Here is a 19,805-nt window from a genome sequence, read left to right as displayed (position 1 = left end):
ACTGACAACAATAAGACGAATCAAATGCCACAATGCCTTGGTTGTTTGTAGATACGACATGGCAGAATGCCACCACTCTTATCTGCCCAAAAGAGTAATATGTCTTGCCAGTAGCCGAGTATCTCATGACCGGCTGTGGTGCCTAGCCCCACAGCTGCTCAGAGCACGTAGATAACCAACCCTTTGGTTAAACACATCCTCCAGCAAACAACATGGTAGCCTTGATTTTTAATATGCAGCAATATCACTGACCAGTGCCGCATTCCATGCACCAGTGCCATACTGCCCAATTGTCCTTTGCATTGATAATGCATTCATTATTGTTATTATAGCCCAACGGTACTGATGCATTGCCGTCAATGCATGGCACATACCACAACACAAAAACAAATGATGGCCATGAAACTATTTTGCTTTCTTGCTTTCAGTTTCACTGAAATTACTTTGTATGCTTTCTTATTCCCTGCACATCAACTAACTGCTCCCCAAGTAGGTTGCTTATTCTTTTAAAGTGCGTTCTTCACATATCTGAAAACTGCAGCTGAAAATTAGTCCATGTGAAACAGCCATAGGTGAACAGAGCACCTCAATCAAGATTACTCCAAAGTGCTTGAGGATAACATGTGCAGCCCAGGGTGGCGATGAACAAAACTAAGATTTTTGGCTGAGACCACCTCAAGAAAGACATTTCTCGACAAGCAGGAAAACTAATGCAAACAACAGTGATAGGATTTGTGACGAAAGAAAAGCAAAAATATCCAGCAGAAGAAGAGCAAAACACTCATATTTTTGGCAATGAAAACTGCAATGAAAGAAAACCAAGGACCCGCATCGACAAAAATGAATGCTCAGTATGCCATAAATCTCAGATTGCAAAAATTTGCAATGTTGCTGCTGTCACTTGAGAAATTTTGCAGAGAGAAAAAAAGAAAAAAAAAATACCACTCTGAAGAGGGCATTGTTTTGCACTTTCAAATAGCAGAACCCCTCCATAGTAAAGTTGCCTGGACCAGCGAAAATCTTTACTACATCAGTGTCTCTACTATTTCAGTTGGTGATGGCATGGCTCTCAGGATGCTGTCCGGTCATATGGCTACTTACTTACTAAACACATAGTGTTTAGAAATATCATCCCTCCTGCTCTAATCATAACATCATGTGCTAATGAATTTTATCAGTTATCACATTTTATGTTACCCCGTTTTCTATTCCGAAGCCTCGGGGAAGTAGTTTACTTGCACAAATATAACACGGCTACGAACATAAAGCCTTGTGTAGGGTTTAGGGACGTATGAGCACCTAAGGCTATCGTGCGGCAAGCTCATGAACATAACGAGAGGGGGCAGTTTGAGGCCATATGAAAATGAAAGCTTTGCATGAACATGGTGTTGTCTTCCACGGTCTCAGTGTTATTTAATAGTTAAGAAACAAACACGTGTGACACAATCAAGTGAGGTGGAACCTTCTCATGCAGTGCCGCCACGCCTCTGCTTCTTGCAGCCACTGCTTTGTGCTCCGCGCTGTGCAGTGCTGCAACCGTTTGTCCCTTTCTTTCCCCTTCGCACTTCCCACTACTATTCACTGCCTTCCGTCTCTCACCAGCTCGTGCCACCTTCTTTCCATGTTCACACCCAGACTTTTTTTTCCAGTGCACGCCGCACGCTTTGCATCCAGGACCCAAGACCTTCAAAAAGTTTGCTTCTCCGCACAGCTCACGAGCCTGCTGGCTAAGCCATTTCAAAAAGCGCCATTTTATCCTCTTTACCTATCTGCCACTGAATGTTCTCTTTACAATCATGCCATTACGTGTCTGCAGCTCTGAGATTTCTTAGACAGCACGTGTGCTGTGATATCAGTCCACAGGTATGTCCTCACGGATGAACGCTCTTTACTAGAACCATCACTTCATCAAAAGTGTCTTTACGAGAAATGAAAAAAAAATCATCACCTACGGAAGGCCAAATGGGACTGCAGGTTCAATTTACTATACCCAGGTTTTTACTATATGAGAGTTTACTAGAGCAGGGTTCAACTGTAACCTACCTTACAAGCAGTAGCACCACCCGTAAACACTACAGGTTACAGGCAAAACCTTGTAATTAAATATGACCATGCAGACTGATTACTGAGAAGAGAAAGAGAACAAAGTTTTTGAGTTCTTTCGATACATAAGTTGTCATCAGGATGTACCAGTACGTCTAGGCTGCGCTACATTGAAAGCTACAGGGAGGAAAAAAAAATTAAGAAAAAGAAGAAAATGCGTACACACTTCCCAAAAAGAAAAACCTACAGGATGTTGTTTTTTTCTACATGCATCTACGTTTTAAATATGAACAGCATTTTTTGGGGAGTGATTTCGACATGACTGGCAAAGCAAGAACCAAAGTGCATGCTTGTGTACAACCATGTGGCCCATGAGCGTGGACGGCATGGGCAATCTACCCTCTCTAGACTGCAATGGATACACAATTGATCTGGTGATTTCTAGGGCCAATAAGAATGAGGCTTCACAGAGCTACACTGGCGTGCCCTATAAATGCCAGTCACATTCATTCAAAAGGCAGTGGAAGAGGAGCCCACAGAAGAAGAAGAAGAAGAAGAAGGCCAAAGAAGAGGGGCCGCCTACCTTTCTGGGCTTGGGAGGGGGAACAGGCTTAGGACCCAGGCAAAGTTTGGAAGGTTTGCTGGGCCTAGAGGGCTCCGGCGGGAGAGAAGAGGAGTGCGAAGAGTGTGTCATCCCATTCTCCACGGGGCTGCCTCCACCACCAATGCGATCGTCCCGAGGGGGGTGAGAGGGAGGAGCGACAGGAGGAGGGGGAAGGAAGACATCGTCACCCGACTGAGGCGACTTGGGAGGTGAGTGGTGACGGCTCTGGTGTCGGAGGGTTGAGGGTGCGGAGGAAGTGGTGGACAGGGGGGGAGGAGGAGGAGGTGGCGGTGACACCGTTGGCCGGTCGCCCCTGACGAGCTGCCCTCGCAATCACCACCACAGGAGGGATGAGTCAGGAAGCAAAAAAAAAAAAAAACAAAGAAAAAAAAAGAGGAGAGGGTGACGGGGTAAAACCGGGATGGGAAAGAACAAAAACGAAAGAGATGCTTTTCGTGTGCAGTCCGTTACTTACAGGGTACCCCCAAAACAGAAAAACCTTGAAAGTGCGAGCAAGAAAGGAAAAACGGTGAGAACTAAACAACTGCCATTTAAAAAAAAGAAAGCAAACAAGCCAAGTAGTTAATGTGGTGCGAAGGAGATGCAATGTGCATGCAGGTAAGAGGAGAAGCGTTGCACTCAAACAGCACCATAGCCAACAGCATGCATCCAAGTGCAAACAATGCATGAGGGTGTTAGATGCAATAAGCAAAACATTTCTGAATAATCACATATGTGTTTTTGTACTGCCACTAGCACACTGCCTTAGAAATGGCAGTTTTCTCTCCATTGCCCTTGCTGCCTTCACTATGTGCAGAGATGTATGAACCAAGACATTTACTATTTTGCATTACAGTATGCATAAATCAAGAAAAAATATCTAAAATTGAAATAATTTCATTATGATGCTCAAACTGTGGGTTCACAGACAGAAAAACACAAAATGCCTCTTCACTACAGCAAAAGTTCCCATAAAACAAAGGATATTATTTATAACTTCTCATAACATTATACAAGATGTGCCAAAAATTTTTTTTTTAATTTGCAATCATTTCAGCAGCTTTCACATAAGCTTTTGCAATCTGAATCAAGGTACCCATTCTGTAAAGGGTTCATTACGTAATACCAGAGCTTTAAGTTAGATCAACTTTCTCTCGAAGGATAGTCTGTATCTTTCCTGCCTGCTAGAAAGGAAACTCTCAGTCACACAGCTGAGTTATGCTAAATGAGGATTAGAAATATGAAAATATGAAAGTTTAAAGAATGACAGTTAAGAGAAAAGTGGCCACCAACTATGCAAAATCAGTTTCCGTCCTAAAAGCCCTAAAATATCAGCCACTGCACTTCCCAACAAATGAGCAGTCCATTCAGACAACTGAAATGGTTTTAATTGTAGAATATCCATCTAAGAATGGCACACAACAAAACTACACAATTAACTGCCCGTTCACAACATCACAAATTCAACAACACTACCACACTACCTCACGAAAATGGATGGACATGCAATAATTCCTTGTTGAGAGTTCTCGGAGGGAGTTAGGCACAATGCTGAACTCTCACACAGTACAACATGAACAATGAATAGCCAGGCATGAAGATAGGAGGAGAAAAACAGCACCGCAGCAGTGGCAGATGCAAGAAAAAAAAAAACAGAGGCAAATAACACTCAGACACCACACTGGAGGGACGAGGCTGCGAGAAGCGCACCACAAAGCGCAAACACGAGCCCTGCACTTGCTTTTGTGCTTTGCGAGTGAGGACATAAGGACGAACCCTCTTTACCCATCAACTGTGCCATATGAATCCTCTCTAGGCAAATACAAGCGCGAAAAAAATCAGGGACACTATCCTGTATGGAACACAACCACCAGCAGAGATGAAGAAAGAAAATGGCGGCAACTGCAGGGACACATAGCGAAAACAAGATAGTCTAGAATCAGCAATTTAAATGTCCCTCCAGAAAACCCTCACAAATCATTTCACTAATCGGAGAGTTTTTCTGTGAAAGTGGCGCGATCATTCAGGTACACCATTCAGTACGTAACTTCAATAACCCTATGCAGAGAACACTTCCAGGTTCAGCAATTCAGTAACATACACATAGAATAAGCCAACAAGCTAGTATGCCATTTACAGTCTAGAAACACTAAGAAATAAGTATTGCAGTCTGCGAAAGAATACTGCGCTCGGTATCACCGCTCGACAGACCTCCATAGATATTTGTTTCAAATATACACCTCTGTTTACATGCAACGGTACTGCTTAACGTAACTTTTTCGTTGCTGTTTTCACCTTACAGGCTACCAGAGAAAGCTGCCCTCAGTACTGGTACAAGGACTGCCATTGCATATTATCAAGTGCCTTTTCAGCTCGGACCAACAACCAAAGGAATGAACACGCATAAAGGACAACCAGCAAACAGACAGAATTGAGAGAGAAAGAGAGATAAGTGATATTTTACAACCGTGTTTCTAAGTAGCTACACCCTCATTTCGTAAAGTCTCCACTTCGCATAAAGGCACTGAGGTTGCTGTGGCACCAGACGCAGCCGAGTTGGACACAGATGATGCAGAACCACGCACACTACGTACACACACAGGTAGACACACACACACACGCACACACAACATACGAGCCTTCTTTCCTGACACACGGAGTAGGAGAGGAAGGAAATGGATGCCCAGCAAGCTTATGTGCAGCCCAAGTGTGCATTATGTCCGTCTTTTCCTCATCTCTCATCATAGCCGTTCCTTGGCTAAGAATCCAGTGTTACGAGCACAGCACAGGTAGAAGATACAGCACAAGAGAGAAGAACAAGCACTTCAGAGTGGCAGAAAAGCAAACAAATGGTGCAATCACTGGACGAAACAAAAGTTAAAACCGAAGTACAGAAGCAGAAAGTGTGGGTGATGATGGTTTTGGGAAGGAAAGGGTAGAATAAGGACCAGACAGACAAGAGAGGTTTGCTCAATGCTGTGTTCTCATCAACGACAAAAGATGGAAAAGTAGGTTGTAATGCACTGCACCCTATGAAATAGCAGCATATATGTTTTCAATGCTTTATCTAAAAGAAGGTGACTAAGATAAAGGCAGAATGTCCCTCAGTTTTCTAGTCATGTTAAAAACAATACACGCTGCGTTCAAACACTGCAAAACCTGATGAATTGCCATTTTGCTACAAAAAGAAAAAGCTCCTTCATTGTTTCATCGGTTTGCGGTAAAATCCGGGTCGGACATTTTCGCACAGCAATCAAGATTTTAGAATTAATCAGCCTGGTGCACGCCGCTGCTTCGAATTATGCGGTCCAATTATCCGGGATCTCGAATTAGCAGAGTTCGAAGTATCGTGGTTTTACTCTATCTATATTTTACAAAACAGTTAACAGTCATAGGTTCAGTTACGGCTAACAGCTTTCATGTTAGAGTTGAGAGAAAAACAAGCGGAGCAACACAATGAGCAAAGCAAAATTTTGCGTAACTCTGCACCTTTGCATACAGCCATAGCCAAAGTTCTGACAGAAAAAAACGAAAACAAAAAAAAGCAGTGCAATGTAATAATAAAACAATACTGATACTAAAACAACTCAGCACCTTTTCATACAGCCAAAAAACAAAAGCAAGCTAAACCAGGTCAAGACAGTAGAAAGGCCCCGAGCCACCCCTCGAGCATGGTGGGTAAACACACCTGACAGGTGGAGCCTCTCACTGTGATCATCTGGGCAAAGTTACACGGTCTACGTGGCCTGCAGTGCTCACAAATAGAGTGCAACTCTCCTTCTTATATTTTACAATGACGTTTCTATGTGCTTTACATCGCCATAGAGGGATCACTTCTCAGCAAAAGCTGAACATTACACAATTAAATTCTCTGTTCTGTTTCTTGTTCAGGAAAAATTAATTTGGCCCAACATCACTGAAAAGCCGCCAATCTATTTCAAGATGTTTCACATATTCAACACAGCAGTGTTTCAGGGCCCCTTCAAATATCCTCTGCCATGACTGGTGCTATCATTAGCTTGGAGACAATTAGTGATAGCACTGAAAAAGGCATTGTGCACAACTACAACTTTTACGAGAACTGCAAAAAGCAACGCGAAAAACAACTTCCTCTGCACACAAGAGGCACCCAGAGCAAGAATTCGATTCAACTGTTGTAGATGTATACACTGCATGGTACTTTGCGAATTAATGTGCTGTCACATGCTTTAGAGAAAAAGCACATTAGGCCTATACTGTCTGTCATGTCCTGCACTATTTGAGAATGTAAAGAAAGGATGCACATTGAATAAAAAAATATTAAGAGATACTAAATCTCATACTATTGCATGGCTAACAACCATCAATCCAGTCAATGTCTTAAAAAATTTTAGAACACAGGATATCAAGAAAATTCGACACAAAACAGATGCCCACACAAAAAATTCTGGACACCAAGATGTTCTTAATTACTCAGAACTAGAGATGCTTCCAGGCACCACTAACAATGATTCCTACAGCATCTGAACTATAGATAACACTCGTATAGTGACCGAAAAAAAAAAAAAAAAAGGAAACTGTGTGAAGAGGCAGTGTAGAGTAGAAAATATATATAAAAAATTTACAGTTGCTACTTACAGCTGAGCACCATGCAACTAGTCTAGCCTTTGATAAGCTCATGCAGGCAAAGCGCAAAACAAGGAAAGCCCAACAGGTGACTAAGCCTAGAGAAATGCACAAAAAACAGCCGCTAATCATATGCTGACATGCAAATGAGCCAATATTAGTTGGCATACCTCACATGCTCAAGGCATCAGAACTACTTCCTTTGCATGAAAATAAGGCGACCATAACTACTCTTGCAGTCTATGAATACTAAATAAAATTGCTGCACAGAAGCATGTACACAAGAGCTCTTTCTACTGACACCTGACAAAATGTTCAAGCTAGCACACAACTAAGTAAGACAACTTGCTGACTGAGCAATGAGAGCAACTTCCTGACAAAATTAAAAAGCCAATGCTGCAATCAGAACAGAATGAGCCTACAGGAAGTGACCCTGAAGGAAACCTCAGAACTGATAGCTCAACACTGCAATTCATCAAAGCTCCAACAATGGTCCTGTCAGACACACTGTGCAGGAGTCCTGTGATTTCCTCTTAACAGGTCATATGGAAATATGAGCACCCCGACTTACAATGCGCATTGTTCGCTAAACTGAACAATGACAGCCCTCTTTGGTTTATCTGCACATTTAGACCATGTGCATTTCGGTCAACTAAAAAAATTCTTGAGCTTTATGGCACATCATCACACAAGCTTACTTTTCATGCCCATCTAGACATTAACTGAAATGTAGAGCACAAAAAAATATTGCTGACCTCCAAAACCACAGTCGTGAAGGTCGCTTGAAAATGAGATGTTTTTTAAAGCAATATGGCCAGCAAAAAAACTTTTTTTCACTTTGATAGGCTCAAAACAAACTTTCTGCTCTAAAAAAGTGTGGCAGGATTTAAAACAACGCACCAAGTGGCCAAACATTCAACAGTTCTATGATACATCAAAGCCCAGACATTTAGCACTTCTCTGATGAAGCTAGTACATGCACATCTTTTTCATGCTACATGAGTATTTGTTGTCAGTGTGGTGCTTATGGCTTTGCTGTTAGGCATCAACTTAGTTGAAGAAGGTCAATGCTAATAAAAAGTAAACAGATGAAAAATAAACAAAGAAACAACAAATCACTGTATGTCAAATCACAGCGCTCAGTACGACACAAATTACAAACACTTGTGATCGAACAATTGTTGTTTGCTGAATTTAGCTTAAAAAAATCAACTTGGCTCAACAATATGCATTCCAGTACGCACTCTCTACTTTGTAAGCAAGTTTCAGATAACATCTGGGTGTAGGAACATCCACAAAATGGGATGCAGACAAGGGAGACAAACACGGTGCCTATCAACGCTGATTGTTTAATTTTGCATGAGGCTCCTGCATGCTCCCACACGAGAAAAAGTTCCATAAAAAGAGTATGCACTTCAGAAAACCCACTGACACAAATTCATCTTTTTTATACTATAGGTAGAGGTTGAAGTTTTTGGTTTCTATTTTTTTAAATCGACAGACTTCATTTTTGGTTTTATTTTAGAACACAGTTTTAATTTTTGTTGTAAATATTATTTTCTATGGGCAAATTACTTTTTCTTTTCAATGATGGACCTCTTTGTCAGCATGATTCGTGAGTGATTCTCACCAATGGTAATACTTAGAACTGTGCTCGTAGAATGAAGTGCTAGTGGCAATAAAAAAAAATTAACAAAAGTAAAATAAAGAGTTATTAAATAAAAACGCAATTGCGAGTTTCGTGTTAGCATTCCGACGTTGCCCTGGGTTGAGAGAGAGGGTAGGGCATCACGTGGTCTGTGCATTACTGCCAGTGATCAAACTGCCAGTTGCAGCACCAGAACATGACACCTTTTCATGATGCTAGTACAAGTTATCACGTTGGTGCCCTTACTTCCAATAGCAGCTAAGCAACTGCCCTCAGTGGGTGATATCAGCTAACAAACAGCACTTCGCTAGCAGACAGCGAGGACGGTGAGCCCCCCAGTCTGCAGAAACGTGTAAGGTAGCGAAGAAATGCCTCAAAATGCAAAACTGCATTAATACAACAGTACCAACGTCTTACCACGGTCTGTCTTCTGTACATGTTAATTTTCTACTTTGACTACCACAGCCCTGTCTTTGGTACTTTGTTAATTTTTGACTTAGCAACTCCTACTCAACAGCAAGCCAGCTACAGCCTGCATGTCAAGGATACTAGCCTTTTTTTGGTTAAAAACAAATTTCGAAAACTGACTTTAGTGTACTTTTATCACATTTATTTTTTTTTGTTGAAACCTAAAAGTCCAACCCCTAGGCAAACCTCGACAAAAGGGACATGGATATTACGAATTAATGGCTATATCGAACTATTCCTAAATATTTTTATCAGACACATGCAATTCTTATTCCATATATCGAACGTGGTTTGCCATAGAATGGATATATCGAATTGCCGATATCGTTCCTACTGTTTTCTAATTGCTATTGTAAAAATCACGAAAAAAGTTGATTTTTGAAAAGTACACTTTTTGGCATCTCCAACACTGTTTCTATGTTGTACTGAAATATTACACCCAAAAATAAACTTTAAGCGCTCCAAATAAATATATTTGTCGGCATCTACACATAGACAGTGCATGCTAGCTTAGAACTTTCAGGCTTGTTTTCTCGGAAGTTTGTTTGGAGCTTAATACCTTGTTCGTGGAAAGCATAGCACAGCAATAGGTGCATGGATTTTTACCCCGTTTGTTTTGTTGTGATCACTGGAATGTGGTCTGCATCAAGACAGTCTCAGATTTACCATTTAGGCTCACATGTTTTTATTACAAGATAATTAGAGCATGATACATTCTAAACATAAAAGAAGGTGCATATTGTGTCCTTTATAAAAAAGAGCAGAGAGATTTAAAAAAAAATTAAGAGAGTCTTGATTTACACCACACTTCTTAGTAAATATTAAAAGGATTTACAGACCTGTAGCTTGTTTTTTTGTCATGCTAGGCTTTCCACAAGCAAGCAACATGGGGACAACATATAAACAATGATAAAAGGTAAACTACTAAAGCTGTCAGTGTGAAATTTTATATCTGTTTGTTTGATGCTGTTTTAAGCCAGTCTGCAAAATTTCATCACTCTAAGTCGAAAAACAGAAAAGTTGCCTTCGATCCCCTCATCCCCCCTTAACCCTTTGAAGGTTTTTGCCGTTTTAAGCCAGTCTGCAAAATTTCATCACTCTAAGTCGAAAAACAGAAAAGTTGCCTTCGATCCCCTCATCCCCCCTTAACCCTTTGAAGGTTTTTGCCGTATATGTACGGCGGCGGTTTTCTGTCCCGCAAATCGATCTTCCGTTTGAAATTTTGCGCCAAAAGAACAATGCGTGCTCACTGGGGGGTGCTGCCACCTCTTAGGACTTACAAGAAGTGTTTGAATTTTGTGCTGCCTTCTTACGGAGATAAGCAGAACTCATGTCTAGCTTTAGCGCGGCGGCACCAAGGAGGATTGGCGGCACAGACTGCGGCAACACCCCTTTTGTAGTTTTGGTTTCGCCGCGTGATCGCAACGGAGTCGCGCGAAATTTGAGTTTTCTTTTTGTCAGCACTATCTTGCAGGGGCTGCCGAAGTTGATTTCTATCTTTATTGGCGCTGCTCTTAGCTTGCATATCACCGTTGCTCGCGAGGTATTCTCGCCCTCTGTGGCAACGCGCCTACACGGTTTAGATTCCGCCGCGGGATCGCAACAGAGTCGCGCGAAACGTGTTTTCTCTTTGTGGGCACTGTTTTGCAGAGGCGGCGAAAGTTGATTTCTATCTTTATTGGTGCTGCTCTTAGCTTGCTTATCACCGTTGCTATTCTATTATATTGAACATTTTCCAGTTGTGAGTGATGATGTCACCAAAGTACTGTTCCTAATTTTTTTTTTTACTATTTATTCTCGATTATATACATTTTGCAGATTCAAGATCCGCAATAAAGTAATTTGACCACTTGGGAAAGTTTTCTTCAAAATAATTCGACCCTCAAAGGGCATACACCAATGTTTCACCACCATTACACATTCCTGCCATCTGTGTAGAATTTCTATTGGCAATACAGCCACACATGTAAGCGAATGCACCATGTGTGGGAAGCCCATGACACAAGCAAGCTGCCTTCAGGCAGCTTCGGTGAGTATGCTCCAGGCATTGGGCATCTACTTGCGCTTACGAGGAGAAAGGCGCAATGGGTGCCAGCAGCCCGTGAACAGAGAAAGCATGAGCGGCACACAAACAAGGTCAGTCAAAGCGCCGTGCTGCCTTTGTGCCCAATCAATGCCTTAGAATTCCACTGCTGGGGGAGGAACATGGTGCTGCCGTCGCGCAGCTATACTCCCTACACTACATAGCACAGAAGGTACAATAAAACTGTGGTCGCTAGTTGACAGTCACACTGCTCGTCCCTTTCTTTGCATTCCATCTCGCATACTGTTCCTTCACCAAGATGCCACCACAGAACTTGATTTGCTAACTGCTTTGGAGTTCAACACCCTTGCTTTCCTTGAAGTCAGAAATGTGCACTACAGAGTGTGCCAAATCAAAGTGGTCTCCTCTCTTAGGATCTTACCGTGGCTGCCGCTGAAGCCGGTGGGTGGCTGACTGACTTCTTGGTCATGATGACAGTTGTAGTCTTCTGCTCACCGACAGGCACGGCGGTTGGAGGAGCTACTGATGTCGCAGCTGCAGCCAGGGCAGGACTCACAAGCTGCTCGGCAGCCCGAACCACTTCCATGACGCGCTGCTCCACCGATTTGCTGTCCGCAGGCACTGCAACTGCCTTTCCCTGCCACCCAAAATGCCCCAGAGAGATTGTAAGATTTAGATTAATCTCTCTCAGGTGTTCCACTCCATGAGCAGACAGACGTAGGGGAACCTTTCCTACTCAGACGCAGCTACGGTTTCAATACCCCACAAAGAGCTTTTTGGTTGTGGCTGTATGAATCACAACGAAAAAGAAAAAGACAGCATTCAAAATGAAGCAAGGCCCGTGCCTGATTCATACCTGGTGTGACACTAGCATATGTGCCTCGACGTATCTGGTGCCCAACGGTGTTGCAAACCAACTACACGTCCCACTAAAATCCCTTTCTCTGCTCATTTGCTCGTTTGCTCATTTGCTCGCTGTGAGTTACTGCATTGCGATCAATGGAAAGATCCAGTCCATACGCCCATGAGGAAAGAAAAGCTATTTCTGGCTGGGCAACAATGTCCTGGAATTTTTCGTGCCTTTTTTTATCATGCAAATTTTTACCATTAGATATTTAACTAATATTTTCTGAATGCATGACTGCACCCTGAAATATGCCCACAAGGTCCTTCTACTATTACTTCCTTAGCAATGCACAGTGAGAGAAGCTTGTGTACCATCAGTGAATGTGTCTTCACTACCGCCTTCCACATGATGTGACCTGGCCATTCGCTCACACTAGCACAAAAGGGACTTTCACACCTGTATATTCCTTCTGCATGGTCCAATCTTGCTTGTTCTAAGCATGCTGGGAGCAACCAATTACCCACAGCATAAAATATTGCATGAAGGGTCAAGTGAATACTCTCATAGCTTGGAAATGAAGGCAATTCAATTGACTTTCCCCTAACCTTCTCTCCAACCTTGAGTGGTTCCCACACTGGATAGGGAGTGCACCCACCCTGGCAGGTGGCATTTAATGGTTGATCCTGAGAGTTCATCCAATGAAAGCTGCACTGCTGCGGCCTATTCCAGCAGTGCTGAAGCCCACATCTCTCTCTCATTACACCACCTATGTTTTTGTCCCCAACCCATGTTTTTGTCCCCAACCCATGTTTTTGTCCACTGTTACCACTGAGGTGTCCACGGTTCCCAGAGGGCAGTTATGCGCCTTTCCTTTGCTTTCAAAGCTCCGGCTCCATTGGTTTGCTCCATTGGTTTGCTCAAATGGTTTCATAACTTAAAGCGCAACTAAGGTGTCCACTGTCCCAGGGGGCCAGTTATGCTCCTTTCCTTTGCTTTCGAAGCTCAAGGTCATTTGAAGGTGAAAACTAGGCACACAGGGATCCAAGCACGAGGTCTGGTAGTGAAGTGTGAAGCTCTCTCTTCAAAAATATTTTATCTTTTTATTTTAACTTGCACACTGGCGGCATTGGGTCATCAAAAAGACAAGCCTACCCATGTGCTTGCCATTTTTTTTTTTCACTGTCAATTCTCGTCACCAGAAACTACATAGCAGCCTCCCTTAAAGATGAACTTAATTCAGCCTCATGAATATGATTAGCTTTTCAGGAGTTATGCTGAACAGAAGTATTCAACACATCCAGTTTTGCAAGACCACATACGTACTATTAGTGACCCAGGACTGAAACCAAAATAAACAAGAGTTTGCACGGATACATTTACCAGCCACTGCGAAAAACAAGAAAAGAAAATGTACGTCTTGAAAATTAATACGGTACATGCGATCATGCAAAAGAAGTATGCATAATTTTTGCTGCTGGTTGCTAATAAAATAACCCCATGCTTCTAAAAGCTTCTACAGTGAAAAGAAAATAGAATGTGCAGAATGTGAAGGAAAAGACAGAACGTTACTACTTTTCCTGCTGGGTGCACAGGAAGGTAATCTGAATGCAGAAGCCCACTAAGCTATGCTTCGAGCTTTCTTTAATGCCGTTGCTGTTTGTATAGCACTCTCTTATTTATTATAAATGCAAGAGAGTGAAACAACTTTGTGCACGAAAACCTCATTAATTCGACGCGATTAACGTGGAAATCCAGATGATTCAAGCAGTTAGCATGAATCTGGCCTACCCTCCTATCAGTTCAAGTCATCGAAGACTCGTCAATTCGGATGCAGTTCAGCTCAAACCATATGAATTCATCAACGGACGCAGCCAGTGATCATCCAAATAGCCCTCCTCAAGCCTGAACTGGATGGTGCAGTGCTGGTCATGAACCTCTCGCGTTAGCGCAACAGCAGTTGCAACGACAGCCGAGGTGCCCCATTGCAAAAAAAAAAAAAAAAAAAAATTCAGCTGCATGGTTTGGGTTTTTATTTTCTGAGCTTCGTGCCAGCCTGTGGTGATGGCGGCTATCGGCCGCACATCAGCCAGTCAACCAGCCAGCCGAGCACAGCTGTGCCTTTTCTGAGGCTGACTAGTGCACCGCTTCTCTATCTTTTTAGATGGTGTCTCATCGTTATAGCGCAAAAGAGCTTACCTCGCTTCCGTCTGTGTAGTTTTCCTATTCAACTGCAGCAAAAATGGGCATTAGTCACACACTACTAGCAGTTATGTGCAGTGGAGACTCATATGCAACAATGCTACTTGTGAGGTGGCTCCACTGCTACTCCATCACACCGTTAAGGAAGCCACGAGGCCTTTGCCACTTAAGAGCGATTATGCCTCGACATCCACGCAGGCTGCACGCAGCAACACATTTGAAGGAACTACGAAAATTCGCCGTAGCTGCGCAGTTTCCACCTCAGAAGCAGAAGACTATGGCCCAGGTTTTTACCAAATAAATTTTATTTGATGCGAATGTCTTTTGGCAGTTTCTTGAAGGCCATTCGGTAATCTGAACATTTTTTTTTCCAGTTTCTAGAAGTCCGAATTAATATGCTTTTACTGCATTTTGGAATGCTGGTTGATGTACCATTGCAAAAGTTAATGCTAACAAACGATTAACCAGCTTTCTTTTCTTTTTTTTTATAACACTAATTAGAAACTAATACGGCTCACACTTCTTGAGCTCAGCACAGAAGTCACCCGAAAGGGAGCACATACAGGTTTTTAAAAGTGTCCCCAACAGTGTGTGTGTTATTGCGCATGTCACGAAGCACAATACTGCGCCTCTCATGCACCATTGTGTGTGATGACAAGCGGGTACCTACGTCGGTGGGCAGGGTGGCCAGTGCTTTGCCCGAGTGCTGTGAGGAGACAGAGGTGAAGCTGTGCAAGCTGTGAGAGTCTGCGTCTCTCTCCTTCTTCATCTTCTCCTAGATTTTGCAGGGAAGGTGAGGGCGTGGGGTGAGTGTGCACAGTTTTGAGAGACTGCCACGATTACACATGCTGTGTGCACCTCTGTGCAAAGTAAGTAGCCACAACTCTAGCTTGACTACAGAAGGCTGGTGTGGATGCACTACTGTGCTGGAACAGTGGTGATCAGTTTTGGCATGAACACCCAGAAGGCAGCAGTCATGTTTCAACCGTTCTATCGACGAAAGATGGCTAACGTGCATCAATTGAGGGGCCTATGAAATTCAGCCTAGCTAGTAGTTCAAAGTGGGCCATAATCAGCAATGCCGCAACAATAAGGTCTTCAAGCTCAACGATCACCACTGTCTGTGGAACACTGTATCCAGCAGGCGCCAACACTACAAAGTGCTATTATGCGAAACTTACTTAAAGGGACAATAAAGATCATTTTAAGCACTGAGCGTTTTCTAAGAATATTTGAATTTAAGTTTCTCTGGGCCATTTCCAGTGCATTTTGCACAAGTTTTGGTGCGCTTTTTTGCCCTGGAAAAGTATTTTCACGCAAACAGTTTGCATTTCCTGCACTCCTAGAACAGTCAAACAAACCTGCACTTCATATCGAGAATTAAAACCAAAGCTGCTATACCAACGTGACTCCATGAATCATTTTTTATCAACAAAAAAACTCCCTGGAGAGTGAGGTAGGCATAAAAATAGCATGTTGATATATATAAAAAAAAAGAAACTGAAAAACAACCATACTGGTGTCAAGTGCAACAAGTTTCTCAGAGTGCCAAATAAGGCCATAATGCCTGGTTTGGGAGAGCTATGTTTCTGCGTCCTTTAAGTAAATAAAGGCTCCATAACTCAAGTTAAAGGCCTGATTGTGGCTTAAGGTGTTTATACTCTATTCACTTTAGAGTCCCTTTAAGCAGCTGCTTGAGATTTAATCAGGCTTAATAAGAATTTAATTAGAATCATGCACACAAAAACACGCAAATAAAAAAAGAGGTGCACAAGCAGTGATGGATATGTACACCAGCTCTCCAGCACCTAACTGCAAGCTCAGGCTGCCCAACAAAGTAAAGCAGAACAAATTACTGAAGGTAATGGAAATATATGTGAAAATAACAGCAGAGAAAGAGTTCTGGTAAACTGACTACATGTATCTACCAGCACCAGGATCACAACTGAATGAATTCACAGAATTTCATGACCTTGTAAGGCAGGGGTTCTCAAACTTTTTTGCCTCAAGGAACCCCGACAATTCTTAAAAGGAACCTCCCCACTTAACGATTCATGTCTGTGTTCACACAGGCAAAGTGTAACAATCCGTCAGCATTGCTATGAATAGACCCTTTTTGCTTTTTACAGTTTGATTCACTTTTGTAAACATTTCTTTTCTTGTTTTCAGTGATCAGTTTTTTATTAAATGCCCATCTCTCACTCAGTCTCATGAGAATGCAGAAAACTACAGTAACAAGACAAACATTCTGCCGCATTCATACTCTAGAATGGCTGGGCTGCACATAGAATCCCATGGTGACTTGCCTGGCATTCACTGGCTATCTGCCGCTTCCCACTTCAGCGGCAGCATGGCGTAGGTCTTATATTTCTTATATTTCAGCAGATACTAGCCTTTCAGTGCAAATGAGCTTGCCAGCAACAAAACTTCGTCCAGCACCACTGATGTCATTGAATCCCCGGAGCAAAGCCCCATGCAAGCTTCGGCAGATACACACATACTTTATTCTTTTTTGTTTGGCTTGGCTCGGCTAGTCCGACAGTATGGCCCACACCTTCAGTCACCATCAATGTTTTGTCAGCGTTGACAAGGAACAGAAGTGCAAATGCAGGCTGATAATGATGAGAGTGAGCTTGACAGCAAAACGATGTCAGGTGCAATGCCCCCGCTGCTGACAATTGGTCCTACTCTGCTCGCGTGTTTTTAGTGTTTTAAAGTTGACGAATAGTAAAAAACAGCATGATTAAGAGTGTTTAACACGAATACTTGAGTGTTAGCTGTGGTGTGCGATGCTCGAATGCATGCACTTAAACACATGACTGCAGCATGCCCCCTTAAGCCTGTTTCACATGCGAGCGAAAACACTAGCGACTCCTGGCGCTGCAGCGCAAAACCTGTCTTTAATCATCGTGGTGATGAACAGTGAGGTTTCAAAATTTTCCCGGCGACGTGCCGCTCAATCGCTCATTCACTTGCATGTGGACCAGCCTTTACACATCATCCCACTGGCATGAAGCTGAGTCTTGGCACACTGTTAGGTACCGTATTTACTCGCATATAACCCGCACCAAAAATTGAAAAAATGTGTTTAAAAAGTAGGGGTGCGGGTAATACGCGAATATTCCGGAGAAGGGGGGCTCGGCGGGTCGGCTTCACGGCAACGCGCGGCCTGCCGTGCAGAGTCCGCATCCCCATCGACATCAACGTGTGTTGCAGTGCATATTAATATTGCACCAACCTTTTGACCACCGAAGGCCAGTATGGACTGAAAGAAGACCACGTGGAAGCTGAGACCATGGAGCATATCGTTTTGCGGTGCAGAACACTTCGTCCGGACATTGCCGAAGACGCGGCGATAGATATAGAGGGTGCCCTGGGATTTGCAGGGGAGGACGGACGTGTGGATGAGAGAAGGGTAGTGGTGACAAAGAGTAGGTTGGAAGATTGGTGCAAAAGGGGCTAGGGACGAGTGAGTCTATAAAAGAGGGACAAATTACAGTTCACAATACGAACAAAATTACGGGGGAAAAAAAAGGGGGGAATCCTAGGCTAGGGGGCGCAAGCCACCACCGTTACAAAGGGCTAAGCCACTATGATCCATCCATCCAGCCAACAAGAGGCCAACGCAGGTCACAGCCAGATCCACATCCATAGTCTGTTTAGTCCCACGCCAGCCACGCGTTTCGCATGCTTTGCATACGCTTTGTTCAGACGTTGATGGGCCTTGAGTAAGGTGCCGTTTCTTGTACGCCCAGTTTGCACAGTTCGCCAGCCTTGTCTAGGCATCATGAGTGTGTCTCGGCGGCAATCATTCACGGCGAAGGAGAAACTCAGGATCGTCGCCGCTGCTGAACAAATCGGCAACAGAGCTGCTGCGAGAAAGAACGATGTCGACGAATCTTGCATTCGCGACTGGCGGAAGAAAAAAGACTCTCTCGAAGCTGCGAACAAGGACAGGCGAGCGTTTCGCGGCCCGAAGACTGGCGCGTACCCTCACCTCGAGACGCAGCTTGCAAAATTCATCGAGGAGCAGAGGAGTCGTGGCCACGCTGTGTCTACAGAGATGGCGCAGATGCAAGCCCTGAAGCTGGCCCGGGAAATGCACATTCCACGCGAGTTTCATGCGAGCCGCGGATGGCTGCAGCGCTTTATGGCCAGGCATGGATTTTCGATGCGGCGGCGAACTACCATGTGCCAGCGGCTTCCCGACGCTTACGAGGAGAAGCTGCTCAACTTTCAACGTTACGTCATCGGACTGAGGAAAGAGCGCAACTACTTGCTATCTCAGCTGGGAAATGCTGACCAAACGCCAGTATATTTCGAGATGCCTATGGACACGACCCTGGAAAAAAAGGGCGCAAAATCTGTTAGTGTGCTGACTGGCAGCAACACCAAGCTGCGCTGCACAGTGATGTTGTGTGCTTTGGCCGACGGCACCAAACTGCGCCCGTATGTAATATTCAAGCGCAAGACTCTACCGAGTACACCACTTCCCCCAGGAATTGTTGTGCGAGTGGAAGATAACTCGTGGATGAACAGTGACCTCGTCATTGACTGGATTCAAGCAATCTGGGAAAAAAGACCAGGTGCCTTGTTGGCACGCCGTTCGATGCTGGTGCTGGATTCGTTCCGAGGCCACTGCACTGACGCGGTGAAAGCTCGCCTCGCTGACAACGGCACAGACCTTGTCGTAATACCTGGCGGCATGACTTCCATGCTCCAACCACTCGACGTGTGCATCAATAAGCCTTTCAAGGCTCACGTGAAGCGGCTATATGCCCAGTGGATGGCCGATGGCCTTTACGCCCTTACGCCGACGGGACGCGTGCGAAGGCCAGATATTGCACTGCTGTGCCAGTGGATCGTAGATGCATGGGGGATGATCCCGGCCGACATGGTACGCAAGAGTTTCAAGAAGTGTGCCATAAGCAACAGCCTAGATGGTACCGAAGATGATTACGTCTTTGAGAGCGGCGATGAAGCCTCAGACGGCAGCAGTGAGAGTGGCGACGATTGACAATTGAACGACAGCACTGACAACGTTGCGGCAGTCGTTTTCAAATATATTTGTTTTGAAAACTAAAATGGTGACTGTTTGCTCAGTTGTAACTTCCTAGTCCTCATTTTTTCAGGTAAGTGTGCGGGTTATACGCGAGGATATTTTTTTTTATTTCATGGGGTTCAAAGTTAGGGGTGCGGGTTATATGCAAGGGCGGGTTATACGCGAGTAAATACGGTATGCTATACAAGCTGCACTCTCGTCAAAACATAAGCATCTTGATGTGCTGCCAAGGCCTGTGCTGCAGATGACACCAACAGCATGAAACTGAGGGATGGGCCAAGAAGA

General features: G+C 43.9%; 1 protein-coding gene across 13 annotated transcripts in view; it reads right to left on the bottom strand.

Moving 5' to 3' along the window:
- LOC149371883 (protein lap4-like) overlaps positions 1-19,805 on the bottom strand; it is a 165,985-nt gene that overhangs the window by 23,264 nt on the left and 122,916 nt on the right. For 10 of the 13 annotated variants that reach the window (XM_089566189.1, XM_089566191.1, XM_089566195.1 and 7 more), the window contains 3 exons: positions 15,129-15,233; positions 11,834-12,049; positions 2,627-2,968 (listed from right to left, as the gene is read on the bottom strand). In XM_089566189.1, coding sequence (XP_089422315.1) covers positions 2,627-2,968; positions 11,834-12,049; positions 15,129-15,233 — 663 coding nt within the window. The remainder of the gene's footprint in view (positions 1-2,626; positions 2,969-11,833; positions 12,050-15,128; positions 15,234-19,805) is intronic. The other 3 variants (XM_089566196.1, XM_089566197.1, XM_089566200.1) reach the window with 2 other exon arrangements.

Source organism: Amblyomma mixtum, chromosome 1 (genome assembly GCF_055824585.1).
Source record: "Amblyomma mixtum isolate Tamu chromosome 1, ASM5582458v1, whole genome shotgun sequence".
Lineage (NCBI taxonomy): Eukaryota > Metazoa > Arthropoda > Arachnida > Ixodida > Ixodidae > Amblyomma > Amblyomma mixtum.
This window is presented reverse-complemented; position numbering and strand designations above follow the sequence as displayed.